This window comes from Capsicum annuum, chromosome 2 (assembly GCF_002878395.1).
Source record: "Capsicum annuum cultivar UCD-10X-F1 chromosome 2, UCD10Xv1.1, whole genome shotgun sequence".
Classification (NCBI taxonomy): Eukaryota; Viridiplantae; Streptophyta; class Magnoliopsida; order Solanales; family Solanaceae; genus Capsicum; species Capsicum annuum.
In genome coordinates, this window is record NC_061112.1 from 146,322,467 (window position 1) to 146,348,990 (window position 26,524).

The 26,524-nt window shown below is 35.3% G+C and overlaps 4 protein-coding genes across 5 annotated transcripts; 2 read left to right on the plus strand and 2 right to left on the minus strand.

The window, feature by feature from the left end:
- Window positions 1-1,478: 1,478 nt before the first annotated feature.
- LOC107860307 (guanylate cyclase alpha) lies at window positions 1,479-2,592 on the plus strand. Its single transcript, XM_016705621.2, has 2 exons — window positions 1,479-2,196; window positions 2,289-2,592. The coding sequence occupies exons 1-2, from the start codon at window positions 1,690-1,692 to the stop codon at window positions 2,340-2,342; spliced, it is 561 nt and encodes a 186-aa protein (XP_016561107.1). The 5' UTR covers window positions 1,479-1,689; the 3' UTR covers window positions 2,343-2,592.
- Window positions 2,593-7,475: 4,883 nt separating this feature from the next.
- Window positions 7,476-14,252, minus strand: LOC107860308 (B3 domain-containing protein Os01g0234100). 2 transcript variants are annotated; one of them, XM_016705622.2, is made up of 7 exons: window positions 13,536-14,252; window positions 13,328-13,438; window positions 12,269-12,300; window positions 12,012-12,174; window positions 11,714-11,920; window positions 8,511-8,601; window positions 7,476-8,406 (listed from the first exon to the last, which is right to left on the minus strand). In XM_016705622.2, exons 1-7 carry the CDS (start codon window positions 13,791-13,793, stop codon window positions 7,673-7,675), a joined length of 1,596 nt encoding a protein of 531 aa, XP_016561108.1. In that variant the 5' UTR covers window positions 13,794-14,252; the 3' UTR covers window positions 7,476-7,672. The 2 variants fall into 2 exon arrangements, with proteins under 2 accessions (XP_016561108.1, XP_016561109.1); XM_016705623.2 differs by having other exon boundaries at window positions 13,367-13,438; window positions 13,536-14,150.
- Window positions 14,253-17,791: 3,539 nt separating this feature from the next.
- Window positions 17,792-21,793, plus strand: LOC107860309 (uncharacterized membrane protein At3g27390). Its single transcript, XM_016705624.2, has 9 exons — window positions 17,792-18,052; window positions 18,297-18,405; window positions 18,495-18,690; window positions 18,786-18,919; window positions 19,663-19,951; window positions 20,043-20,149; window positions 20,229-20,403; window positions 20,689-21,137; window positions 21,248-21,793. Exons 1-9 carry the CDS (start codon window positions 17,968-17,970, stop codon window positions 21,444-21,446), a joined length of 1,743 nt encoding a protein of 580 aa, XP_016561110.1. The 5' UTR covers window positions 17,792-17,967; the 3' UTR covers window positions 21,447-21,793.
- A 2,619-nt stretch (window positions 21,794-24,412) lies between these two features.
- On the minus strand, window positions 24,413-26,066 carry LOC107860310 (cyclin-dependent kinase inhibitor 1). The gene is made up of 4 exons (XM_016705625.2): window positions 25,479-26,066; window positions 25,247-25,296; window positions 24,940-25,125; window positions 24,413-24,834 (listed from the first exon to the last, which is right to left on the minus strand). Exons 1-4 carry the CDS (start codon window positions 25,770-25,772, stop codon window positions 24,771-24,773), a joined length of 594 nt encoding a protein of 197 aa, XP_016561111.1. The 5' UTR covers window positions 25,773-26,066; the 3' UTR covers window positions 24,413-24,770.
- Between the last annotated feature and the right edge of the window lie 458 nt (window positions 26,067-26,524).

A 26,524-nucleotide genomic window follows, 5' to 3' on the forward strand; every position in this document is an offset into this window, starting at 1 on the left:
TGAAGTTTTGTGAGTTGAAGTCTCAAAAATTAAGTTTTTGAAAACTTAAAAATATTTGAGGTTTCAAAATTTGATCAAATTTTATCATCATACAAATATTTGAATGATAAATTCTCAAAATCTACTCCCGAAATTTATGGCCAGATGTTAGCTATATATTATCCTCCTGCCAAATATTATTTTACCATTGTCATTCATCGTAAATGTTAAATAACCTTTCAAATCAGGTACTCAGAAGAAGATGTTTTGTACCAACTAGTTAATATATATACAAAATGTCTTTTTTAACGAAAAGAAACTAATTCTCCTTTCTTGACATGAATGTGAATCCTTCACCATTGAGATTGTGAATTCAAACTATGAAAATAAAATATTGATATCAGAGAGTGTTTTTTGGTTTAATAAACCTACGCTGAATAATTTCTACTTCTTTCGTCCAAAATAAGAGTTTTTGGAGTGTGCCACACCCTTTGAGAAGGATGGTAAAAATAATTTGTCAATATTATTCTTTTTGTGTCTTTCCAATAATCCATTAAAGAGAAGGCTAATTCTGAAAAAAAAAATTTAATACATTTTTGAACTTTGAAAAATCTTTATCTTGATTCATAAAACAAGTGTCATAAATTTATTATTTTGAACTAGATAGAGTATTTACTAAGGAGTACTTTACCTACAATGCACCATACACTGCTCGTATCTAGATTAGTTTAGCCAGTTAAATCTGAATATTTTGAATGCATAAATTGAAAAGAAAATGAGAGCCTATCCTCTTTCAACATAAATGCTATTCTTTCCATTTTGAATAGAGATCTTGAATTCAAATAGTTACGAGGGAACGTTTTTCTACTTAGTGGACCTTACAAAAAAAAAATTATTGTCTCTCCCTTCGTTTATTTTTATTTATTCAATAATATTAACTTATCACACCTTTAAAAATAATAAATAGAAGACACACAATTTTATTATGTCACTATTTAAATATAATTAATTTAATATTTCGAGAAATATATTGAGAAATGAGGCCACACCTTAATGGCTTTGGTCAGAAAAGGAAATAAGGCAATAAATAGAGCTTCCTTTTGTAGATGGAACTTCATGCTCGTGGATAGAAGTGAGAAAAACTAGACCGAAGGTGCCTAACAGCCTAGCTAGACCCATCAGGTAGGGAATCCCACCCTCAGCCAAGCAAGTAAGTAAGCCCAAGTCTTCGCAAGAAGGAGAAAGGAGGAATTAAATGATAAATTATTTGTCGATTTTTTAAATTAGACAAGTAAAAATAAACATCAATTTTTACCATAATGGATCAGTAAAAAAAAAAAAGACGAAGAAAGTATACTCTCGAATCTAAATTAGTCTAGTCAATAAATACCAATTAACTCATAAAAGAGAAAAGAGGCTGAGGGTGACCCCCTTTTTATGTTGTCACTCCAAGATCGCAGGGCCTATACTCTTGATGATATAAATACAGACATATAGTGGTGGGTAGTAGTACTCAGAGAAAGAGGGTCCCCTTAAGAATTTATTTCAGCAAGAATTGGGAGTAGTGAGGTGGTGTGGCCAAGGGTGGTTGGGCTCTTATTTTGCAATACCAACTCACACACACACACACTAGCTATAGTACTACTACTCACTACCAATATGTTCTCCTGTTTGAGTCTTTGAGAGTAAAAATAGTCACTCCTACTCTTCATGGCATGCTTAGAAATGTACAACAAAAACAATAACTCATCCACTGACCACAGCAACAGCACCAACAACAACAACAAACATTATTCAATGAGTCCAAGAATCTCTTTCTCCAATGACTTCATTGAATCTTCAACTACTTCTTCTCAGCATCATCAACAACAAATGATGATGAAGAATCAAGAAAGGTCTTATAGTGATGCTCCTGTTTCCTCTGACTTTGAATTCTCCGTCACTAATTATTCCATGATTAGTGCTGATGAACTTTTCTCTAAGGGCAGGTTACTGCCCTTTAAAGAGACTCAAAAGACTATTACTACTATTCGAGATGAACTCCTCAATGACGACGACGATGATGATAATGATTTTACCTTGACGATACCCAAAAGTTCTACTAGGTGGAAGGGTCTATTAGGCCTCAAAAAATCTCATCTTGGTTCCAAGAAAATCGACAAGAAAAATGATGAAAAGAGGCCTCAAGACCTGCCTCATGCCACCAAGAATTCCCAGGTACGTTTATTTATGCAATATTTAGTTTTACATCTAGTAAAACTAGTGTGTTTGATATGACCGTTCACTTGTGTTGTTGTGTTTACTTGCAGGAGATGTACAATGGGTCTGGTAGTGGAAGGGATATGGATTTTCGTTTTAATTGAAAGTAATATTGAGGTGCAGGTGCAGTAAGTAGATTTTTAGAAGGTATTTTGGGTTATGGCAATGTCACAATGGCTTATGTTTTCTTAGTTTTGAAGTTTGGGAGAATCAATGCAGATTCTGATTTGTTTTGAGTTAGAAGCTTTGAATTTAAATTCTGATTATTTACTGGTATCTTTGAGGGCTGTTGTGTACTTTTTTGATTGTATCATCAATTGTTAAATATGTAGAAGTTGGGAGTTTTTGGCTTTACTTTTTATGAACAAATGTGATTGTTGAATCATGTTGTATTGTCTGTGGTATCTTGGTTGCACAGTTTCTCCGATGAAATGACAACTATATATGACATTTGGAATAATACTGATGAATTTCAGGACGAGAAAAGATCGATGAGAAAGCAGCTTCGCATGATTCCAATCCGTTCTACTCATTTACTATTACTATGGCTCATTTCTAGCAATAAGTTGACATAACTATTTAAATACTAGTGAATTCTGCTTTACTTCCAAAATACTACTAGTACTAAGGTACATGACATATTATTCCTTACTTGTTTTTCATCATCTTTATATTCTTATAAATCCTATTGAAAAGTGGAGAGTCATGTAAGATAAGGCTGCATACGATAACTTTTTATGATTCGACTTTTTCCAAACTTTGCACATAACGAAAGCTATAGTACACCGGGCCACTCTTTTCTCATTGAAAAAAAAAATAGAAATAGAAGTGAAGGGGTCAAAATGACAGATGGAAGAGGAGGAAGCACAAAACTCCAAAACAAAATTCACTTTTACCAATCTGAATCTGAGTCATCAGAATTAATAAATGTGCATTTGAATATTACAGTAGACAACATACAAATTATGTCCAGAGCGTGAGAGCTGCCGGTCAAAATGTACTTGGCAACTCACTAACCATTTTGCAAAGAAGCTTCCTATTCCTATAGTTAATATCCCTGTTACTCCACTTTCTTTTCTTTTCTTTTTTTGGGGGTAAGGTACTTCACTTTCAACCATGTTACTAAAAAACTTCTTTATTTATTTTGAATCTTTTGTAAAATCAAATGAACTTTTGTAATTTTATTTTTTTTAAAAAGTGAGCTTTGTATGTACCTTATATTTCGGAGATGAGGTAATTTTTGTCAACTGTGCTACGTTTAAAGAACTTATGCATGTACTCTTGTGCTTTGTCTTTTTTTTTTTAAAAAAAAGTTGTACGCTCCTTTGCAAATTTGTTGGAAATCATTAAATAAATTACACAAATCCACAACTTATCTTTTATTTATTACAAAAAATTTTAACTCCCTAAACATATTACGATTATCCCACTTTTTAACTTTCTCTCTCCAAAACTACATATACATAGAATTCCCTTCTACTCTCACGTTTTGCCCCCTTAAAAAAAGGTTAAAATCAAGGTTAGTTATCATATTTTGAAATCGACCTTGTTTGAGTTCATATTCAATGGTATTCTGTTTTAATTTAATCTCTTATATCATTCTCAATTTTTAAAGATCTTGAGTTTTATTAGAAAGAAATTTACCATTATTTATTCTAAATTTTCAATATTTATTAAGTAATGGCACTGCAGCTACTTGGCTATAAGTACCAGCTCTTCTGTCTTCTGATGTGTATGATCTTGGTCAATGAGACATTCAAATTGTAATATTGGAAGTTAGGTTTCAAACTTTAAGAGAACATTCGGAGGAAGTTGTTGGCATATGTCATTACAAGGCAAAGTAATGAAGATGAAAAGAGTTAATCCAGTCTTACCGTTATGATGAATAACATGGTCAAATCAACTCTACAGTAACCCATGAAAAGAGACAGACATGAGGAATTTCTATCCATTGCTAAAAGCGTTAATTTTTAGAAAATTCAATCAAACATATCAAATAGTTGATTATTGTGTATGGATTATTGGTAAAAATATTTCTGCATTATTATTGTGTTTTGTACATGGTTTATCAATTTTTTTGTATGCGCGAAGTAGTTTTCATATACATTTTTAATGTGTGTATATGTCTTCATACACATAGCATTATTGTCTACAAAACACATTCATTATTATGACATAACTTGATTATTGTATTTTGTATATGATTTATCGATATTTTTGTATGCATGAAGTAGTCTACGTATACATAGTATTACTGTCTTCCAAAAATACATTATCAACTTTTTTGTATGTGTGTATATGTCCTAATATACATAGTATTTTGAATGCGGATATATGTCCTAATATACATAGCTTTCTGCCTACAAAGCACAGTCATTATTATATGTGTAATATACATAGCATTTCTTTATATGATTTATTCATTTTCTTATATGCATGTATATGTCAACATACACATAGTATTATTGTATTCCAAATATCTATTATTTATTTATTATTATGTGTGTGTATGTCTACATATACATACGAGTACAAGTTGATATACTTAAATAAATGACTAGTTTTCAACAGTATAAAAACAAATAATACACTATGAATATTTTTTAATGTGTGGTTATGTCTTCATATACATAGCACTTCTGTCTACAAAACGCATTCATTATTATGACATAACTTGATTCAATCAAACATAACAAACAAACAAAAAAAGTTTGTGTAAATTCTTTTATTTTTTTAGAATATTTTGAGAATTCTATAACATTCCTAAATATTGAATCCGTGTATATGTACTCATACATAAAATTCACTGTACTCCTAAATTTTTAACAATATATTGAGTATATATGTAAACATTTACATATACAGTAGATTAATTTTTTTTACATATATATAGTCTAATAAGCTATGTTGACAAGTTGTTTGTTTGTCGTCGATAAATTATGTTTATCTACAAATAATTACATTCATTAATGAATAAATAATGAATGTACAAGCATCAAACAAATAACTAATTATCCCAGCAAATACATACACAACACATATGAGAAAAGAATACATCAAACATAAATGATAAACTGAAGAAAACTTATATTTATTTCAAAGTTTAAATACCAAACTAAAATTGTTCAATGAAGTCATTACTAAAAATCTGATAACGATAATCGAGTGATTAGTCTTCAAAAGTTTATGAAAAATATAACTTAGTTCTCCTCTGAAAAAAATTTGCAGAAACGTCTATTGTGCCCTTCATGTCCGCATCGTCTACAACGATTTGTGCTTGTCAAGAGTATATGAAAAACTAATAGCCTGCATTTTTTTTTATTATGCGAGTATATGTTTACATATACATAGTAAAGTTTATAACTTAGCTATGTATGTTAGATAATATACATAACTGTATATGTAATTTAGATAATACACATAACTGAGTTAAAGTCTATATCTACAGGTTATGTATGTTAGCTAATATACATAACTGGTTGCATACTGATTTCAAACATTACTCAATAAACAATGCACGTACAAGCAACAATAACAAATCAAATTAACCCAACAACTACATGCACAACACAAATAAGAAAAAAATACATCTGTTATGAACCAATTGTCTCACATTAAAAAAATAGAGAAATGCTAAGGGGTTTATAGGTCAAATGGGTTCTCCCACCTATCAGGCTAGTCTTTTGGGTTGGGCTCTCCCATTTGATTTATAACATTGATGCTCTCGTTGAGAGTCCCACGCGTTTGGTCGTGACTCTGAGTGGTGGCCTTCATGCCAGGAGTGGTGGTCTGGACTCAGGAGAGGTGCCAGCCGTGACCAACTGGGCGTAGCTGTGACCAACAAGGATCGATCCACGCGTGGAACCTCGACTAGGAGTGGTGGCCTGTGCGCCAGGAGTGGTGGCCTGGACCTAAGAGGGGTGCCAGCCGTGATCAATGAGGTCGTTGGTTCTCAAGCGGAGGCGATTGTTATGAATCAATTGTCCCATATTGAAAAAATAGAGAAAAGCTAAGGGCTTTATAGGCCAAATGGGTTCTCCCACCTATCAGGCTAGTCTTTTGGGTTGGACTCTCCCATTTGGTTTATAACAACATCAAACTAAAATTTTAGACTAAATTAAACTCAAATTTATTTCAACGAAAAAATAAGAAACTAAAACATATCAATAAAGTAATTTCTAAAAAACTGATAACAAAACAATCAGTGATTACTCTTCAACTCGACATACAACCGTTCAACTCAACATACAACCGAATGTTATTATCGTTACTGATTTGAAAAGGTGAATCATTGCCGTCGACAACATAACGCACATCGATATTTTTCGAGCTTCGTCAATATTTAATTCCGCGGCAATTGACAAAATCAACCTCAAATAATTTACTGATTCAAACTCGATATACAACCGAACGTTATTATCGTTACTGATATGAAAAGGTGAATCGTTGCCGTCGACAACATAACGCACATCAATAGTTTTCGAGCTTCGTCAATGTTTAATTCCGCGGCAATTGACGAAATCAACCTCAAATAATTTACTGATTCAGCGACAACGATCCTTTCACATTTATAATTCACATATTCTATTTTGGATATTCATTTACCAGAATACCTCAAAAGAATAGCAATATTTATCTTCTTGAATTCGAAATAAATTTTTTTCTCCCGAAAACAATAAAAACCAGAGCTCAAATTATATTTGATTTATGTTTTTCTGTCAGAATTGGGTTTTATGTATTTTGTGGTTTTCAAATTTTGAAATTCAGTTGCTCTTACATGATTTAAGGGATGAAGTAATCCATTTATTTAATTAGTTGCATTATTTACGTCCATAATTGCTAGATATCCGTTATTTCCTTTTTTAAGGACATTAATAGATTCGAATATACATACGTTACTATGTATATGTCGGTTGACGGATGTATATTAATAGGGAGAGAAAGTAAACTAATTAAAAAGGTGGGAGAGAATGTAATTACTTCTAAAATTATACTTAGCTGATGAAAGTAATGAAGTAACATTTCTAGTATTTCAGGAGTTGATTGGTTTTGTGACCCATTGCAATTTTTCTTAGTTGTATATCAAATCTCCACATAGATAAACGTAAAATTTTTGACCTTTAAAATCAACATCAAAGTTCTAAATGAATACTCTCAGTTGTAGAGTTTAAAGTGACTCAATTTGACAATTTCAAGCATACTTTCATATATTTGATTTAAAGTTGAAGAGAGCAACATTTTTAAAACAGTGACTTTAGAATCTAGACTTGTTGAAACTTTTTTAGCTAGGTGTTCAGGCTTTACATAACAATAACAGCAGAATTTAGCAGTCAAAAGGGTCATGCACAAACTAAGATAAGATATACTACTAAACTTTCTCCGTTCTGATTTGCTGCGTGCAGCATATAGTAAAGTAGAAATATATTAGAGAAGATTACCAAGGAGCGTTGACTTCTCCTTGGAACATAATTTCATAGCTCTCTGCTTTTGATTTCAGAGCCTCAACATCAGCACCATATTTTGCAGAAACTTGTTTCAGTTCCTCAAGTTTCATTTCAAGACTCCGTATCTCATCTTCAGCTCGAGACCATTCCTTTTTAGCTTCCCAGTACCTCTTGGTGTCCGAAGCACCTTCACAGTCGAATGCAAGACTCAGCAAATAGCGCAGACGGGTCCTCAGAAATCCAACTCTCATGCCCAGAAGTTCAAAAGATTTCAGTGACTTCTCCCATATATCGAATTCCTTCCGTGGGGTGCTGAGCTTGCAAGCTTTTATCATATCAGCAATGTTGACGACTTCAAAAATCATACCAGCAACCAACTTACAATGAAGGCCTTCTAGGCGATCGTGAAGAAAAGCATTTTTACTGCAGCATAACTCATAGTATTTTCTCCTTATATGTTCAGGAAGTTCGGAGTCTATGCGCACTCCATTCACCAGAATGTGGAACTCCTCAAGGCTCTTAATGTCTCTAAAATTAATAGCAAGACCAGAGAACCTTGAGCCCTCTAAAATTTCTGAAGCAACCTCATCGCTATCATTTCCAGACTGTGCCTCCAGTGGCACAAGTTGTTTACTCGGACCCTCCTTTCGTCTCCTCTTTTGCACAACAGTTAAGGGAAGAGACTTCTTTTGACGTTTCTTTATGCTATTAGCATTAGCTCCCTCTGACATGTGACAAATAGGAAACAAGTTGCTTAGAAGGACCAGAAAAGACCAAAAGATATGTCATGTTTCACAGAATTTTCAAGTATAAAATTGATCAACTGACCTGCATCACTTAGCTTGGCGGGCGCATCCAAATTTAGAAGGCTAAGAGCGCCATCCACCTCCTTTAGATCATTTGCTCTTATGACATACACCTATGAAATCAGAAACCAAGTTTAGATAAAGATTGCCGGTAAAGATCTGTGAATTTGCAATTAGAAAATCATTTCTTCAATTTCCAGGTTTCTGCTTCACTTAATGGGTGAGCATTTGTACTGAGATGTCGTATAATATCTGACACTAGCCTAAGACGAAAATCATCATAACTTGCAACGGGTTTTATCATGCTGTTAGCTGGATAACAGTTCATATAAATGTATAAAGCAGCTTTTCCAGTAGCCCTAATTCAATCAGAAATTGCCTCTCAAACCTGTAAACTGATAAAGTAAAAATCACGTGTTGATGCAGACAACAACAACAACATACCCAGTGAAATCCCACAAGTGACCAACATGGGTTGTGGTGCAGCGGATGGGGCTGCTCCACCTTTAACTAGAGGTCGAAGGTTCGACCCTGGGCATGGAGAAAACTCTGTTGGGAGCGCTACCCCCCGAATGGGGCCCAACCCGGCGCGAATCTGGATTAGTCGGGCTCCAATGCAGGTACCGGACACCGGATGGGAAACCAAAAAAAAAAAAAGAAATCCCACAAGTGGGGTCTGGGGCGGGTAGAGTGCACGCAGACCTTACCACCTCTACCTCCGTATAGACCTTACCACATCTACCTCGTGGAGGTAGAGAGATGTTTCCAAAGGACCCTCGGCTCGAATACCACATATCAAAGTAGGAATAGAAAAGTGAAAACGACAGTAAAGAAACAAAACAAATAAGAGAACAATAACAATCACAGAATAGTGCAGCAACTTAAACATAATAAACGACACAAATGATGATAGAAATCAAAAGCAAGACACTATAAGAATTAAGGCTAAATCCCTCGAAAAGCAAGACAATACTCCAAACGTACTAACCTTCTATCCTAATACGCGACCACACCCCTCCTATCAAAGTTCATGTCCACAGTAATCTGAAGCTGCATCACATCCTATCTAATCACCTCTCCCCAATACTTTTCCGGCCTACCTCTACCGCTCCTCGTACCAACTATATCCAACCTTTTGCACCTCCTTACTGAGGCATCTGCGCATCTACTATTCATATACCCAAACCATCTCAACCTCAGTTCCCTTATCTTGTCCACCACTGAGCTCACTCCAACTTGTCCCGGATATCCTCATTCCTAATCTTATCGTTCTTGTTACGCCTACATATCCATCTCAACATCCTCATTTCCGCAACTTGCATCTTCTGAACATGAGAGTCCTTGACTAGCTAGCGCTCTGCTCATATAACCAAGCCGGGCTAACCACCACCATGTAAAACTTACCTTTTAAGTTTAGGTGGCAACTTTTTATTACACAAGACACCCGAGGCAAGTCTCCACTTCATCCACACTGCACCAATACAGTGTGTAACATCATCGTCAATGTCCGCACCAACATAAAGATAATAGTATTTGTGATCCTCTATGCCCCTACCAATAAACTGCTATTACACAAAGTTGATAATCATCCCCACCTTCAAAATGTTTCTACTGTGTCACTGTAATATACATATGGCAGAGACTGTTGTAAACATGTTTATTCACTGTGTCATACAGTTCCCATTTCTCCATTTCTTTCCATAAAAGGATGCAGTCATTGATATCACTAATAGCTATCCTTTTACTTTTGGTACCACAAAAAGAATCCGCAATATTTTGTGGAACTAATGTTTTATCAATTAAAAAAAGCAAGTGCATACCTGCCCTCAATTTTAGGTAAAATATGTGACTTTCTACATAGCATTGCCTATATATTTGTTCCTCCCAAAAAAGTATCTCGATAGATGCTTGGCTTGTACAAGAGGCTCCTTAAAGGATTATGCTTGCTTGCTCCAATGTTTTTCCATCTCTATCACAGTTTAGGACACAAACCTTCCTTATGTAATAGGATTCACAATATGTGTAGTTGTACGCTCCTACATGAGGAAGAATGACTACTTATCTCATCACTAGACGCTACTTACGTGCGCATTGAACACGTCAAATCACTTAAGTGGACTTGGTTAACATCAAAAGCTAAGTTGCTCGGACTCTTCAAAAATGTCTATGGGTGCGTGTCGGATCCTCCAAAAATAGTGTATTTTTGAAGGATCCGACACGGGTGTGGCAACATTTTTGGAGAGTCAGAGCAACTTAGATCAAAAGTGATGGTTTGCCAATTCAAAGGCTGTTACTTAGCTGACTGGTATAAATTCAGTCATTCAGCTGCTGCATATGAGGCTCGAAGTAATGTCGATAAGATGGTCTCCAAACACTATTCATGAGGCCTAGAAGTAGAATGCAAGAAAACCAACTAAGCAAGAAATGAACCACAACAAATAGTATACTCTATCTGGATCCATGACAAGCTAAGCAAACATGAATCCTTTACCGGAGACAAGCTCTTCAAAGAAACCTAAAAACCTTACTACAGTGTAGTTCTCTTTACAAAACTATATAACAGATTAACATGCCTGCTCCCCCTCGTTTGGACTTGAATAGTTCAGCACGGGGCAAAAATTGTGTTTACTGTTGATGCACAGTAGACCAGCAGTTGGACAATATTTTTCCACTGACTTCGTCTACAGGAAATACAATAGAAAGGGCACCTTAACTGTTAGTTTGTCAACTACTTCCATCCTGTCCAACAAACACAATGCCATAAAACTGGTGATCCACCAAAGCTTTCTATAGTTCTTCTAATCCTCCCTTCTTGACCTCAAAATTTGCAGAGCAACAAAGTCTCCCAGGATATATATAATATCAGAAGCATATAGTCAAATTCAAGAGCGTTTTCAATATCTATTTCCAGCCAATCTAAAATAACCATAATTCTTCACAAACGTTTGGTTTAACTGTGACCTTCTGATGAGAATAAACGTATCTCAACTGAAAAATCACACTCTTGCTGCAGCATCTTGATTGAGGTGAGGATAAGCTGGTTTTACATGATGACATCATTCTTATACGCCATGAAAGAGGAAAAAAGAAAATCGATCTCATTTCTCGGTAACCACAGTTATCTGCTATACTTTTGCACAAGTAGATCAACTAGTAAGGTACGGCATACAACCATTGCAATAAGCTTAGTTAAAGCATGTTATAAAAGGAAACTTGCAGTGTCACCTTGAATCTAGTAGGCTCAACTAGTTGAAAAACTAAAACATCTCCCTCAACCAACTTTTGAGCAGCAGCATACTTTCTCCATCCTGCACTAAGTCCGGTCTTTTCAGCAATGTATTTTATTTCAAATTCGTCGCCATTCTCACTTTCAAGAATAACCGGAGTGTCCTTTCTTGGTAGATGGTTCTTGCAGAATGGCACAGGAAGCCCCTATTTGTATGGACGGTATAATACAAAATTAGAGGGTTAAGTAAATAATTCCTTTGCTAAGTCAAAGTTAAGTTGCTTAGACAAAACTTACCATCCAAAAACAACTACCGACATGTGATCTAACTAAATATTTCATGCAGCTCGGATATTCATTTCCAAGATTTGACAGGAACTCCTCTGCTCGAATGATGATTGGTGATTTCATGTGAGTAGCACTTCCAAATCCATCGGCTGTAGCCCTCTCTTGTTTGGTGCTTCATGAAAAAAGCAAGTAACCGTCACGCTCAAATACCGAAGGTTTACAATTGTGGAAGAATAGCCAAAGAATGTATTGACTAAAAGACTAACCTAATTGACCTGCGCCCAGTATCAGCTACTCCCTGCTCAAGAATAAGACGAACAGCAATAGAGCTGTTAATGTTATTTCTTGGTCAAAGTAAACAATCATGGAATGTGACAAAAACTACACAGTGTAAATTTAGTAATACCACAATTATGTTCTGAATCTAAAATTAGCATAAGCAAAGAGCAACTACAACATACTCAATGTAACTCCACAAGTGGGGTTTTGGGAGGGTAAAGCTGCGCAGACCTTACCCCTACCTTGGGAGGTAGCAAAACTGTTTAGCATATAAGCAAAGAGATCTCCTGAAATACTACCTAAATGTTGAATGCAACAGGAAGGAAAATGATATAACATCTTATCCAGAAAAAGGGATTACTAACATGCAAGCTATTAAGGTATTTGGCATCACAGAACGAGCATGAAAATGCAGTTTATACCTTTCATTGAATCTTAAAGTGATCCAAGATATAGTATTTTTTTCTATTTATTATTTAATTTCATAAATAGCATTAAATACATGCTTAAATTAAGGACCTGGTATAATCGGCCATGATAATGTAGTGATTCTACCCCTCCCCTATGTTATTTTTTACCTTCCACCCCCAAAAAGTGAAAGGCAGGAATTAATTAGAAGTTACTAAGTCAAACCGATAACCTTTAAATCTGAATGGAAACCGACCGATATGCAGCCCTAGCTTAGAGTAACTTTGCTAGCCGAGTTTCATTGTAAATCAGCCTGTTTTCTTAAGTTGACACGTTAATTACTGTACCAAGTCCAAACATTAGCTCAGACAGGTTTGCAATTGGTGAGATCCTAATTGTAAATTCTGCTACTAGTCCCATTAATCACATTTTCCACCAGAGTTCGTTGCAAATTGACATAGCAATTACTTGAAGCTTTATCAGCAAAACAAGAGGGATAAATGCAAGATTATGAACTGCAGCTAGGGTATAACAATAAATTGGCCAAATATCATGTGATCCATAGGTTAATTGATTAAGAGAACAGTTGTTATGAATAGGGCAGAAAAATCTTTGCTTGATGAAAAATTGTATCTCACATTGTTGAATTGAGAAGCAGGAGAGTATTTCTTGATTACCCTTTTCTTCATCCTGAAGGGAACTGTTGAAATCTGATCAATCAACTCCTTCGGCTTCCTCCTCCTTTTACCCTGAAACCATTAAGCCAGATCCAACATCAATTCAGTAAATCAAGACGGGGAAACAACAACACAAAAATTTTTTACGCAGAAAAACAAAAACAAATACCAGCAAGGCAGAAGAGGGAGTTTGGGTAGATGGGGTTACAGTGCTAATTGGGATAGAACCATCAACAACAAGACTCAAATTGCCATTGCTCGAGTTGGGTATTCCTGAATCAGGTTCAGGCACAGTTTCCAGATTTCCAAGTTGTTGTTGATTTTCGTGTTCCTCATCAACAACTTCTTTCTTGGGCATGGGCATATCTGGGTAGATAACACGTTCTTGATTTGGGGGTTCACTTCGATGAACTACTTTTATCTTCATTCTTCCTGAAGAAAAAAATCAAGATTGTACCTTTGTGGCTTTGTGGGGTTTTTCTTTTCTAGCAGATCCTGTTTCTACCACATCCCTGGATAGAAAAAAGTGATGTACACAACTACAAATACTAGAAAACGAGAGCCCTTTTAGGTGTTCGGTCGTGGTTACATTTAGCCTGACCGTTTCATTTGGTTTTAATGGTTTAAACAAAACATGTATAAGCACACAAAAATTACAGATGCATTTTGTGGTATAATCTTTTGCTGAATTGCTAGAATACAGAAAAATTGGGCTTTATTAGGGGGTACTGACATACTGTTGTGTGAATCTAGTTTTGGTTAGTAACGATTCATAGCCACCTGGTTTACACGTGTGACTTGTTAAAGGTGCCATTCATTGACAGGCCTATTGGATTTTCCTGATACTGGAGGAACAGTCCTTTGCCTGTCTAGTCTAGTAAAACACTGAATAAAAATCAGGTGAAAATTTTAGTCCAATTCATATTAGTCTACTAATTCTAATTTAGTTAAGTATTAATTACACTACATCAAAAGAGGTTTGTAGCGGCAAAAATATATAGCGATAATTGATTAAATGTCATGCAATTCAAAGTTGCGTAAGTGTCTAGCGGCATTTATCCTAAATGTTGGTAAAATCCTATATTATTGCCTTGCCGCTATAAACAATTAGAAGGTTCTTTTACTAGTAATAGTCGGCTTCAACACATAATTTAGCGACAATTATGTTGTTACCATTATATAATTGCTGCAAAAACGTGTTGTTAGTGTTAGAGGATGTGTCATATAAACACAAGAGGATGTTGTTTTAACATTTATTATCTACCGACGAGCTAAAATTTGGCTCATTAGTGACCGATTGAGTGCATCATTCAATAATGTAGAATGCAAACACAATTTTCCCAACCATCACATTGATGCTGCATTAATTTTGGGTCAAACACTAGTAGGGTAATACTTAATCTTGGCCAGGCCTGAAGCTACTGCCAGGACATATAAATGTATGTATATCAAATAGATTCACAATTATCAAACACGAAAGGAACTTATTTGTCACATGTGTTGTTAGAACTCTTTAAAAATATTGATGAATTAGTGTCAAATATTTCAAAAATAGTACATATTTGGAGAATCAAACACGAGAGCAGTAATATTTTTATTTTTATGGAGTACTAGCAACATTGCTCTAGACAATGTCAAGCAGGGTGCTACCTGATTTGATTCCTATAGTGATCCAGTACCTGAAGAAGTTTGTTATTAGCCCAAAACAATATGCTAAAACAGGTGTATGCCTCTTACCCCTTTTTGTTTATGGTAAAACACTATAATGACTACTTGTCTTATAAAATGAATTAAATGGGGGTTGACAAATCTTTGGGCCAACCTTTAGTTCTTTTGAAATTGTAGAGTCAACTATAATGCCCGAACATGTAATGTACTCTTTCTGTTCTCTAAAATAGAATAATTAATCCTCTCTCAATTTGCTGAAGTGGACAAATAATAGAGAAAAAAAAAATTGTTCTTAATCTACTTAAGTAAAAGGAAACAAAAAGTGGCATGATAAAATAATCAATCGATCACACCTTTTTGGACCTCTTTTCTTACAAGTTGAAATCCAATTCCTCGCGAGACACACGTAATAATTTTTTTAAATAGAAGAATAAAAATGAAGCTAATTTACGGGTCTTCTCCAATATTTATAAGAGCTTTCAATAATTATGAATAGATGGTGATCTTTTTTTTTTTTTTTGCACAAGCCGTACATATTACATTAACAATAATGAAGGGAGGTGGTTTCAGTTAGTTAAATATAAGTTGTAGTTTGAGTCTTTCGAAGATGGCCTCTTTTTGTAGTTAAATTTAAGTTGTAGTTTGAATCCTTTCGAAGATAGTCCCTTTTCTAGGAGATAGTTACTGAAAATCATTCTACATACGGAAATTAAGGGATAGAAATTAAGAATTGTTGTGTCATATTTTGATGATGACTAGATGATATTGGAGGACCAGGTCCCTCGCACACTTTGTCCAAATACAGCCGTCACATCTCTGCACGGTTTTGTTCGCTAGTGCAACAACTGTGCAGGTGCATAACGTACTAGAAATTACACCTCGTCCAATCAAAATTCTATCCTCAATTCTACACTACTATAAATACTTAAGGTTGCTTTTTCCTCCACATTTTTCGCAATTGAAGAATTTCATGGTAGAGGCAAAAACCCTCTATTAGATAGAGTTACTTGAGTTTATGTTGGTTAGAGTTAACTGTTGTTCAGAGTGAAATTGACAGAGGTGTCGAGAGGTGATTGTAATATAGTTATTACAAATTGAGGAACTTAGAGTTAAGTTCTAAAGAAGTCTTTAATCAAGATGTGTTTTGATTATAATGGAGATTGAGAGCCTATGAGTGCAGATCATGATTTTTCCTTCCTTGAGTAAAGAGGTTTTCACATAAATCTTTGTGCTGGTTAATTTACTGCATATTTGTGTGTTCACTGTTTTATTATCATATTACTTATTGCATAAATCTGGTCCCTACCCCACGTTTCAACAAGAATGTCATGTACTCCGGGAGTTAGATTAGTTGGTAATGAACAATTAAGAATCACCTCAACCAAAATTGAATGAACTGCCCGGAGAGACTAGGGACCAAAAAATCCTTTTAATTCAACTAATTGCCTGCTAAAATGTTTAGTCATGCTAGGCATAAATATTTGATTGAGACATCTTTTAAAAGATTTTGCTTTATTAGCTAAAGTTTACAATACCCTGTGTTATAATATACAGCATACAGGGCCCTTTTCTTTCTTCCTATATATAGTAGCTTGAACCCAAAATTTAATCACCCAATTTAAAGGGTACAGGAAAAACGTGGAACTAGAGGAAGAGTTTGACCAATCACATTTCCTTTCTTTATTCTTTCAAAAAGGAAAAGGAACGTGATAAGTAAGACAATATATATGGAACATAAAAAAAATTGGTGTGCCTCTTGCTACATTTGTATATTTGTTATTATAATTTTTCCTATTGAAAGACTCATTAAATGATTGAGGTTTGTTGATGATTTAACTTAACTTAGGACTTTATTTTGGGTTAGTGGTAATGGGAAATTATTAGCCAAAAAAATATTAAGAGTCAATTATTCATGGGCTGCTAGGCTTGACTATCATCCACGGCAGCCAACGTCGGAGGACGGAAACTTTCTTAAAATTGTGCTTCACACGTAATCCAACCATAATCTTCTTGCTTCTTATCTTATCTAGTTATCTTATCACTAATATAATTTTCTTTCAAATAAAACACATGCAATTTCTTTAGAGGTGAAACTTTTTTCTTTGAAGACTTCCTCCTAACTAGTACAGGTCGAATATAATTATAGTTGTAATGGAATGAATAAGATCCTTTCGCTTTTGATTAAATATCTTTGAGTTTGAACTCTGAGAATTATAATTTTTTTTCGGAGCGATTTTTTCCTTAACGAGCCTTAGGGGCAAATTTGGATTAATCAAGAGTTCAAGACGATACTGACTGCCAAATGGAAAAAGCAAAAAAAAAAAAAAAAAAAAAGCAACTCCAAATTCATGGCATTGTTGCAATTCTTAGAGCTACTAATGTTTAGAATTATCAGCTGCTAGATATTTCGTTTCATTTTTTATGGACTTCTTGCAGTCTAAGTTGGGAAGTCGTTATCATTCTAAAATTCGTAGCAATAAACTTCAGGTGCATTAATTATTTAACAGAAGAAATAGAAGTACTAGAAGCTACATTTCGTTTTGAAGCTTTAACAATATTTCAACTTCTAGAAGGTTAGAAACATATCTAATTGTTTTTTCCAGGCACAATTCAAAATAAGTTGGCTTATTTTAATTATTAATGAATAAAATAACCAAGTAAGAAAAGTCTGCATAATTATTGATATATTATACTAATAATTTAAAAGAATAGGGGCACGCCAATTTTCACACAAAATTAATCCTCCAGTGACTCCAACTCATCCTTTACGTCACGTATGAAGACAATATAAATTACTATTCTTGATTATTGTATCCAACTAATTGGCTTAAAATCAAATTATCTCTCTCTTTCTCTCTTCTGTCTTTACAATTTTCAGAAGTTGTCTTTCATAGTTCATTTCTGTTTATTTGACACATAAAAAAAAGAAAGACATGACCAACAACGTGGATTCTTGGTTCCAGGGCGTTTATGTTGTATTTGCCTTTTGCTCTGCTCTAATTTTGGGTGCTCTCAAAAGTTAGTACCAACTCTTTTTTACCTTTCAAGATTTTTTTCTACTGTATGATTTTGTGATTCAGGGGTAACAGACTCCGACAGAAATGCAGCTTAAGGCTGCGTACAACAGTTGTGGTCCGGTCCTTTCCTGAACCTCGTGCATAGAGAGTTGTCATTTTTCCTTTTTTTTTGAATGATTTTGTGATCATGGTCTGTGTTACTATTAACATTCATGGTTCTCAATTCCATAATTTTCTGGTTGCAGGTGTGCTGGTAGGTCCAATTGCTGGCTTAATACTTATTTTAGGAAATGTTGGGGTGATTTTATGTCTCTTCCCAGCACATGTTTTCTGGACAGTATACACCCTTGTCAAGTAAATGTCTTCTTTTAGACCATTCATTTTTATGTTATCTGAAGTTGAATTCTTTATTTTCTAATGTGGATTTCTTGACAATTGAACAGGACTAATAGGTTTGATGCGCCGCTTAAAGTTGCTTTATTGTTCGCTTTGCCAGCTTTATTTGGTATTTGGTTGGGATTAAGCATAGCTGGTAGTGTTCTTGTGGGAGTTGGATATGGATTCTTTGCTCCTTGGGTTTCTGCCTTTGAAGCTTTCAGACATGACGACGAATTTCACAAGTTTGTTCATTGCATTGTGGTAAGAAAATAGGAATCAAGGTCTTGCTTTTTGGTTCTGCAGTTAAGTAGCGTTAGTTCTTTTTTAAGGTTGTTTTGGTTACGTTAATTTTTCAGGATGGAACATGGGGAACCATAAAAGGTAGCTGCACTGCAGTTCGAGATTTTGCAGATATATGTTATCATTCTTATCCAATGTATTTGAAGGAACTTCGTGATTCTCCTGCTTCTCTTGATCTTCAACCTTTTAGGTTTGTTTCTAATTTTAACCTTTCTATGTTGAACTTTCCCAGAAAAAAGAAAAGAAATAGGAGACAATCATAATGAATCTTCTCATTGTTGTACGCGTTATCGTGTTCATTTTCTTATAGGGCTATATTATATTAACGTTCAAACTTTGCACAAATTATTTTGAGGAAGAAGTCAATCAACTATCCTTGACTCAGTAAATAAATGGGGTTTGACTTTCTCCATGCCCTCCAAAATCAGTGAATTAAAGCTCTCATTATGCATGGGATTAGGGTCGGATCATGAGGATCTAATATATATAGCCTTATCCTGCATTTCTCACATTAAAAATAACGGAGACTAGGAAAATACAGTGCTAAGTAAGAAAAGGAAAGGGCAGCTCGGGAACAAAGCATTCTGCGTTAACAGGGTTCGGAGAAGGACCGCACCCCTTGATTTAGATAGTCTACCTTAATGCAAGCATTAGTGACTACTTCTGAGGTTCAACTATAACAATTTTACCGTTACTTCGAGGAAAAAGAGAAAAAATCACGAAGAGAAAAGAAGATGGAAAATGGTAATGCTAGGCCGTCTAGACAATGAAAAGAAAGAGTCTGAAGAACTAAAATATAAGAAAGAAATATTTTATATGTAAATAGAATGTTTTGATTTGGATAGAAACTTTTCTTATCTCTGGCTACGAGCATCTTTTCAATTCTCTTCTTGATAACCAGGGAATAAAGAAATGCTAAATGTTGTGTTGCAGATTCATTCATGTACCAGGATGTATCATGGTTGGTTTATTGGGACTGATTGTGGAAATTCCCCTATACACTGCTATAGCCATAATAAAGAGCCCATTCATGTTGTTCAAAGGATGGTACAGACTCATACATGATCTGATAAGCCGCGAAGGGCCATTTCTTGAAACTGCTTGCATTCCCATTGCTGGATTAACAATCCTTCTATGGCCTGTTGTTGTCATTGGAAGTGTCATAATGGCTGTTTTCTCCAGCTTTTTCATTGGATTATATGGAGCTGTTATTGTCTATCAGGTAATTTATCCCTTTGCCTCGTTCATTTCGCGGTTTTGATGTTTTAGTGTGATTGTTAGATTTATCATTAGTTAAAATTGTCTGAATTCAGGAGAGGTCCTTCCAAAGAGGTGTTGCTTTTGTGGTAGCAATGGTGGCAGAGTTTGATGAGTACACAAATGATTGGCTTTATCTAAGAGAAGGGTCCATTCTCCCAAAGTAATTACTCGAGTTCTCCCTTATTTCTGTGCGCGGTTTCATATTTGTCAATGTTACTGACCATCTTAGTTGCAGCCAGGCCTCATTATCGAAACAAGAAGGGATCCAGTACGTCAGAGTACTCTGTGAAACGAAATGGTTCAGTACAAGGCAGATTAAATTCGATATTTGCTGAAGCACCTGCAATGCTCGTGCCAAGCCTAACGTCGTCTAGATCAGTGAGGGAGGCAATACAAGAAGTGAAAATGGTGCAGGTGTGTTTTTCTGTGTTGTTTTGCATGCTTTTGTTAGTGAAAAATGCACCAGTAGAACACTTTCTGCGTACGCAATTTGCAAAATGCTGACAAACATGTGCAATGATCTACTCTAATTATGCATTTGAAGACGTAATTAAGTAAATGAAAATGTGTCTTGTCTAACAACTTAAGCTTTTATATAAGTGGTCACACAATTCAACGGAGCTTTCAAAAACAGAATCACATTTTTCTTGTCTTGAAAACCATGAAATTGGGTAATTGACATGTCACAAAAAGTAACAGGTGTGGCAGAACATGATGAAAGCATGTGAAATAAGGGGCAAGGAATTATTGGACGCGAAAGTGATAATCCCCAGCGACCTGGATGATTGGTTGAAGGCAAAGCACGGACTTGATGTTGCAGTCGTCAATGCTGGTTTACCGTGTTATACATTTCTGCAGATAATCTTTTATTCCATAAAAGCTGGATCAGATGGACTGTTCCTTCTTGAGGATCTTGAGATCACTCACCTTAACAGACCTCAGGACAGGCTGTTGGACTGGTTTTTCCAACCAGTCTTGGTCCTCAAGGAACAAATTAGAGTCCTAAATCTAGAAGAAGGTGAAATGAGGTTCCTAGAGAAAGTAGTCCTTTTCGGAAGCAACTCTGATCGCTTTAAGGCCTGGGAAAATGGAAGCGTGGTGCCTCAGGATTCTCTAAGGACTGCTCAGATTGAAGGCATAAGCCGAAGGTAGGTCTCTTTGTTTAAATTTTCTTCATAAATTTGTATTGTTGGCAAGATTTGAGTGTGGTGATACATGTAGTAAAATGATGAAAAAATCCATTCTCTTGTTTTGGCAGGATGGTGGGAATGAGTAGAAGTGTCTCTAAGTTTCCAACTTATAGAAGGAAATTCAAGCAGATAGTGAAAACATTGGCAATGCAGTATTCAAATAGTTCCAGAGAAGGTTCCACGCGATCTGTTCCTCGTTCTGTAATAAAGAATAGTTCTACCAGATCAGTATCCACAAGATCAAATGGTTCCCTCGACATTGTTTGAACATTTTACAAATGGATTAGTGATCTTTAAGTCACATCGTGATGATTGAGTGAGTTCATTCACATTATTCAAAGACTGAAGTAGGCTAACAATTGTTTACGATTTCAGTTTTTTTCCCATCTCAAACTTGTAAAGACGTGACCTTTTTTACTCTTCTTTTTCTTCTTTATTCTTGTTTCTTTTTCCTTTCGTTTTTAGGGGGTGCTCCCCAAAAGATTTGAGGTTTAGAGTGGGAGATGATGTAAATTTATTACTAGTATTTGTTATTTTGGTAAAGATAATATTGGATCATTCTACATTTTGCTCGAGATGGATAATTGATGAGGGCGACTTGAACTTTTGCTTTATTGATGAGAGTTTGATTCTCCACCTTGTAATCCCCTCCCACATTTTCCCCCTTCCCCTATCCCATGAAAAAAAAGACCGGCAGCCCGGCACCACCTCCAGAAATAGGAATTCCAGTATATGCGGGGGCAAAATGTCTCAGCAAAAGAGCAATTTGTCAAAGACAACTTTTCCAGCTTAAGTCTTCAATGTTGCATAAAGTTTTTCTACTGCATTTGTTGAATTTATTTAAGCAGCCTTCTTTCGTCAATCAATTTTATGTTATTATTTATTGCTATCTTGTAGACCAAGATTTTGTCATGTTGAACGTGTTGACGACTCTTTTCCTTACATCTATTCAAATTAAAGCAATATTAGCATTGCCTAATTAAAACATCATTATTTTACTGCAATGATTTGATTCTCAAAGTTAATTAGCTATTTGTAGTAGGTCATGTGTTAAATTGATTGGTTTACCAGCTAAGGTATCCAATAAGGAAAAGCTAATTAACTATAGTACTTCTGCAAGGGAAAAAAAAGGGAGAAAAGACATCTGAAGAAACCAAACCAAGGTATGCCAAAGTACCAACAGAGCAATAACTAAGAAATTAGATCTCTAGCTTTACCTGGTTATTTGTACATAACTATTTGGCAATTCCATTTTTCCTTTGAGATAAGCATCCAGTACTCACGAACTAGGGCCAAAGTCGCTCAAAAAAATGCTAAAATTTAGTTCGAAGGTAATAGGACCCCCGTGAAGTTAAAGTGTGTCGTTGCAAATTTGATCATAGTTCAGGGGTACTAAATGCTTTACTCTTTTCTTTTATCAGCATGGAAGTTCTGTTTATAATAAGTGAGGTAACTTGCAATTGCTGGGTACCCTTTTCGTTTATCATCTATACATGACAAAAAGTTCCAACAAAGTTGTAGATGGCATTATTTTTATTTCCATTAATAATTTTGGCAAAAATGAAAATACCAAATAGAGATGGCATGATTATGTGCAGATTATTTGTCTTGCGGCATAACAAATAGTAGAGTTCAAATTCTAGAAATAAATTCTTTTCATGGCGTAAAAAAAAGTATATAACTTAAATTCTAGAAAGTAATCAGGTTAAACATTGCAAAAAGTAAGTATTTACATTAATTTACCATAATATCAAGTAAATGTCGAGACTTAAGCACCAAAAGAACACTCAAGAGGGGCAACATCTATTTGATCCATAGTTGGCACTAATCCACTTGAACTCATTACTGTTGGGAACAAAAGAACTTAACGGCACCTGATGCTCACACTAAAATAATGTTAGATACTATTTGTTTCTAGATCAACTGTGTGACTTATAAATCGCAGGTTTGAGCCGTGAAAACATTCATTAATGCTTGTTTAGGGTATGTTGTCTACATCAAATCACTCGTGGTGAGATCCTTCCTGGAACACAAATGTTTTGTGCACTAGAGACTGCTCTATATATAGAGTCATTTATTGTTTTTACTATGATTAAGTAATATGTACTCTCATCTAGTTAATGATAAATTGTTTATAAACATGAGTAGCAAATACATACTGTATTTTAGCAATACTACTCACTCAAATGGTAATGCTCCCAGTAATTAATGGTATAAAGAAGTAGCAGGTACACTACTCCAAATAAGGAAGCCTATTTCAGCAGATCCAAGAAGAATGCTTGTGTAAGAAAGCAGCAGTTTCTTTGTCTTTTTGCACTGCTTTAATTTACCATTCCTTTCAATTACAGTACAACATTTTCTCAAACAACTTTTGCTCCATGCAAATTTTAAAATTTTGAGCACTACACTTCATGTGTCGTTTTCCCGGGGCTAGAAAAAGCACACACACATGCAGTCTTTCTTGCATAAGCAGATTCCTTTGGCAGTGAAACCCAAATTGCCAAAAGAGGAGAGAGAAAAAAGAAAACGAGAATACAGATAAGGGGAGTAATTATTTCTTTCACCAACTGCGTAGAGTACTTTGTGAGCGCTGCATGGAGAGGTCCACAGTACTAAGGGCTCATTTGATCGGATTTATAAAAGATAATTAATTTTAAGATAACTTATTCTATGTTTGATTGAGATAAAATTCATGGGATAAATCGTCTCGAAATAATTATAGTGCTTTCTTAAGGATGGAATAACTAATTCTGGAATAAATTATTTTCCGGCCAAACGACTCGTTAAAAGTCTAGAGAAAGATAACTTTCCCTTAATTCAGAACGCGTCCGTAACTTACATTGCAAGGCCTACTGCTGTGTTTTTCTGTACTGTAACCTATCACTGCCTACGGTCGGCTCAGTCCTTCAATGCTTTCAGCAAATATTCCAGTACTCCTCCTCCTCCTCGAAAGTCACCGGTCTAGTCCCAATCTCACTAGAAGAAAATGTACATTTTCCCACACATTCGAATATAATCACCAAATCATACACTAAAATTCCAGTGTCTTAGTATCAACGGCCTATGCATTTCCATTTTTAATTTCTGCCTCAAGCTCATACTAATATAACTCGGACAAAAATGGAAATTAAACGCTCAGAAGAGTACAACTGCATTGCACAAACACAAATTCAAAATAATACTGGTGGCATCAGTATAGAACGAAAGATGTAAAAATGAAGTAGATATCAAACTCGAAGAAGAAAATGAGCTCTTATAAGACAATTGGTTTCTCCAAAGCATTCTTCGTGAATAACTTATATATGCAACTAAGTTAAATTAACACATAGAGACCTCGTCTTCGTTGGCTGTACATATCCTAACTCCGGCCCCCAAGGAAACCAAGATCATAAAGCCACAAGTAAGAAAACGAAAAAGAGAGAACTACTTAATTAATAAGCCAAAACAGTTAAATATACTTGAAAATACTACTAGTGCTAGAATCACTGGACTACCAAACAAATTAGATTAAGAGCAACTACTGCTGCTAATGTTATGGGCTTAGTCTTTGAATATTGTGTTGGTCTTGCGGATATATCTTCATTGTACGTCTCATTGTCGCACCCATTTGTAGCGACCTTCCAATGGCTCCTCCTTTGCAAAGTCAAAGTTGTATCTGTTACCACAGGCAAATTCATGTATCGTGAATACTGTTTTCCGAGCTGAATAGAAAATAGAAAAAAGAGATAAATGCGTAAAAAATGAGAGAGAATTATTGTACTTTTCTGCAAATTGTTTATGGAGATCTTTCTCGGCTGCAACAAAAAACTCATCAAGCTCAGCCTCAGAGGGCATCTTTGCTTCTGTATTAGATCGACGGCAGCGACATTTAGCAAGTTGTTGTTGCGGTGTTGCCTCCAGTTTGTGAAGCTCAACTTTTAAATCGCTGGGTAGTATTGCCTCTCTACTGCAAAATGGCGCTTTGTTTTCAATAAAAACAGTGAAGAAAAAGAAAAGAATGGTGGCACTGAAGTGGCGAATCTGAGAGACAATTGAAACGCCATGAAAGACATGGAATGCATTTTTACCTTTCTCTCAACTCTGAATTACTGGTTGCAATTTCCACACTGTCGTCCTCCTGGAAAATTCAAATATATCAGTCCGCCATCAATTTCACAAAAATGGCAAAAAAAAAAATGAATTCAACTGCAATTATTGAACGGCAAGACAATGCACTCCACTTATCAGACCGGAGCACAGTACTGTACATATTAAAGGAAGCAGAAAAATGGAACCGCGAAACAAGTAAAATTCACATACATCCAGATCTAAAAATTTCGAGCTTCCTTTTGTGGCATCGTTTGATTCATTATCTGCAAAGTTAGAACTCACAGCCGGTTTACACGAAACAGTAGTATTTCCCTGGGAAGTGAGCTCGCTCACTGGAGATAATTCTAAACTCGCCGGTGCAACTGAGACTCCAGAATCATGACTTCTAACACAAGCTACAGTAGTTGGTAACATCTCCAAATCGGCATCGCGCTTCTTCCTCTTCCTCGTCTCAGCCACCTCTAAAACCTCCCGTTCTCTTTTCATCTTCACCGCAACCTTCATAATCGCAACTTCTCCAATTCCCTTTCGACTTGCACTATCACTTTCGCTAAAAAAATATGATATTTAAATCAAATTCTAAGCATAAACTCCAACATGTCACAGAATTCTTCAATGGAAATGTATATCTGTGTTAATAGGACACAAATTCTTTGTTATATAAACTCGGGAGATTTGCAAACTCCAGAATAGTACGATTCTGACGGAGAATATCTTCTTTTGGTGGAGGCAGTATTGTGGGGAGAGAAGAAGTGTAAGAGAGGGTGATGGTGATAATGATGATGATGATAGGTATTCCATTTCAATGATTCCATGGCGTTTTGTATTATTGGTCGCTTACTACTGTGGTCCACCATTTTGACGGATTTTTTTCCTACCGTAACGGGATTCTGACAGCCACGTTAAGCGGATAAACACTCCGTGTACAAGGGTGTGTTTGGTATTTACCTAAAAAAAATGGTTTCCTAGAGCATAAGTTGATTTCTGATTTGTAGTGTTTGATATAAAAAAAATATTATTTTAAAAGTATTTATACGTAATTTAGCAAATAAATTATAGAGTGTGGAGCTTCCGAGCAGGGATGGTAAATGGGTAAGGGTTAGAGTTATTAGGTGAATGGGAGAACACAATAAACACAAAATAATACTTATATAACTTGTTTTTCCTAATTTCATTAAGAAAGTTAATTTTTTTATTTTTAAAGAACTTGGTTTACTAGAGAAAAATATTTTTCAAAACAATTTACCAAATCATGT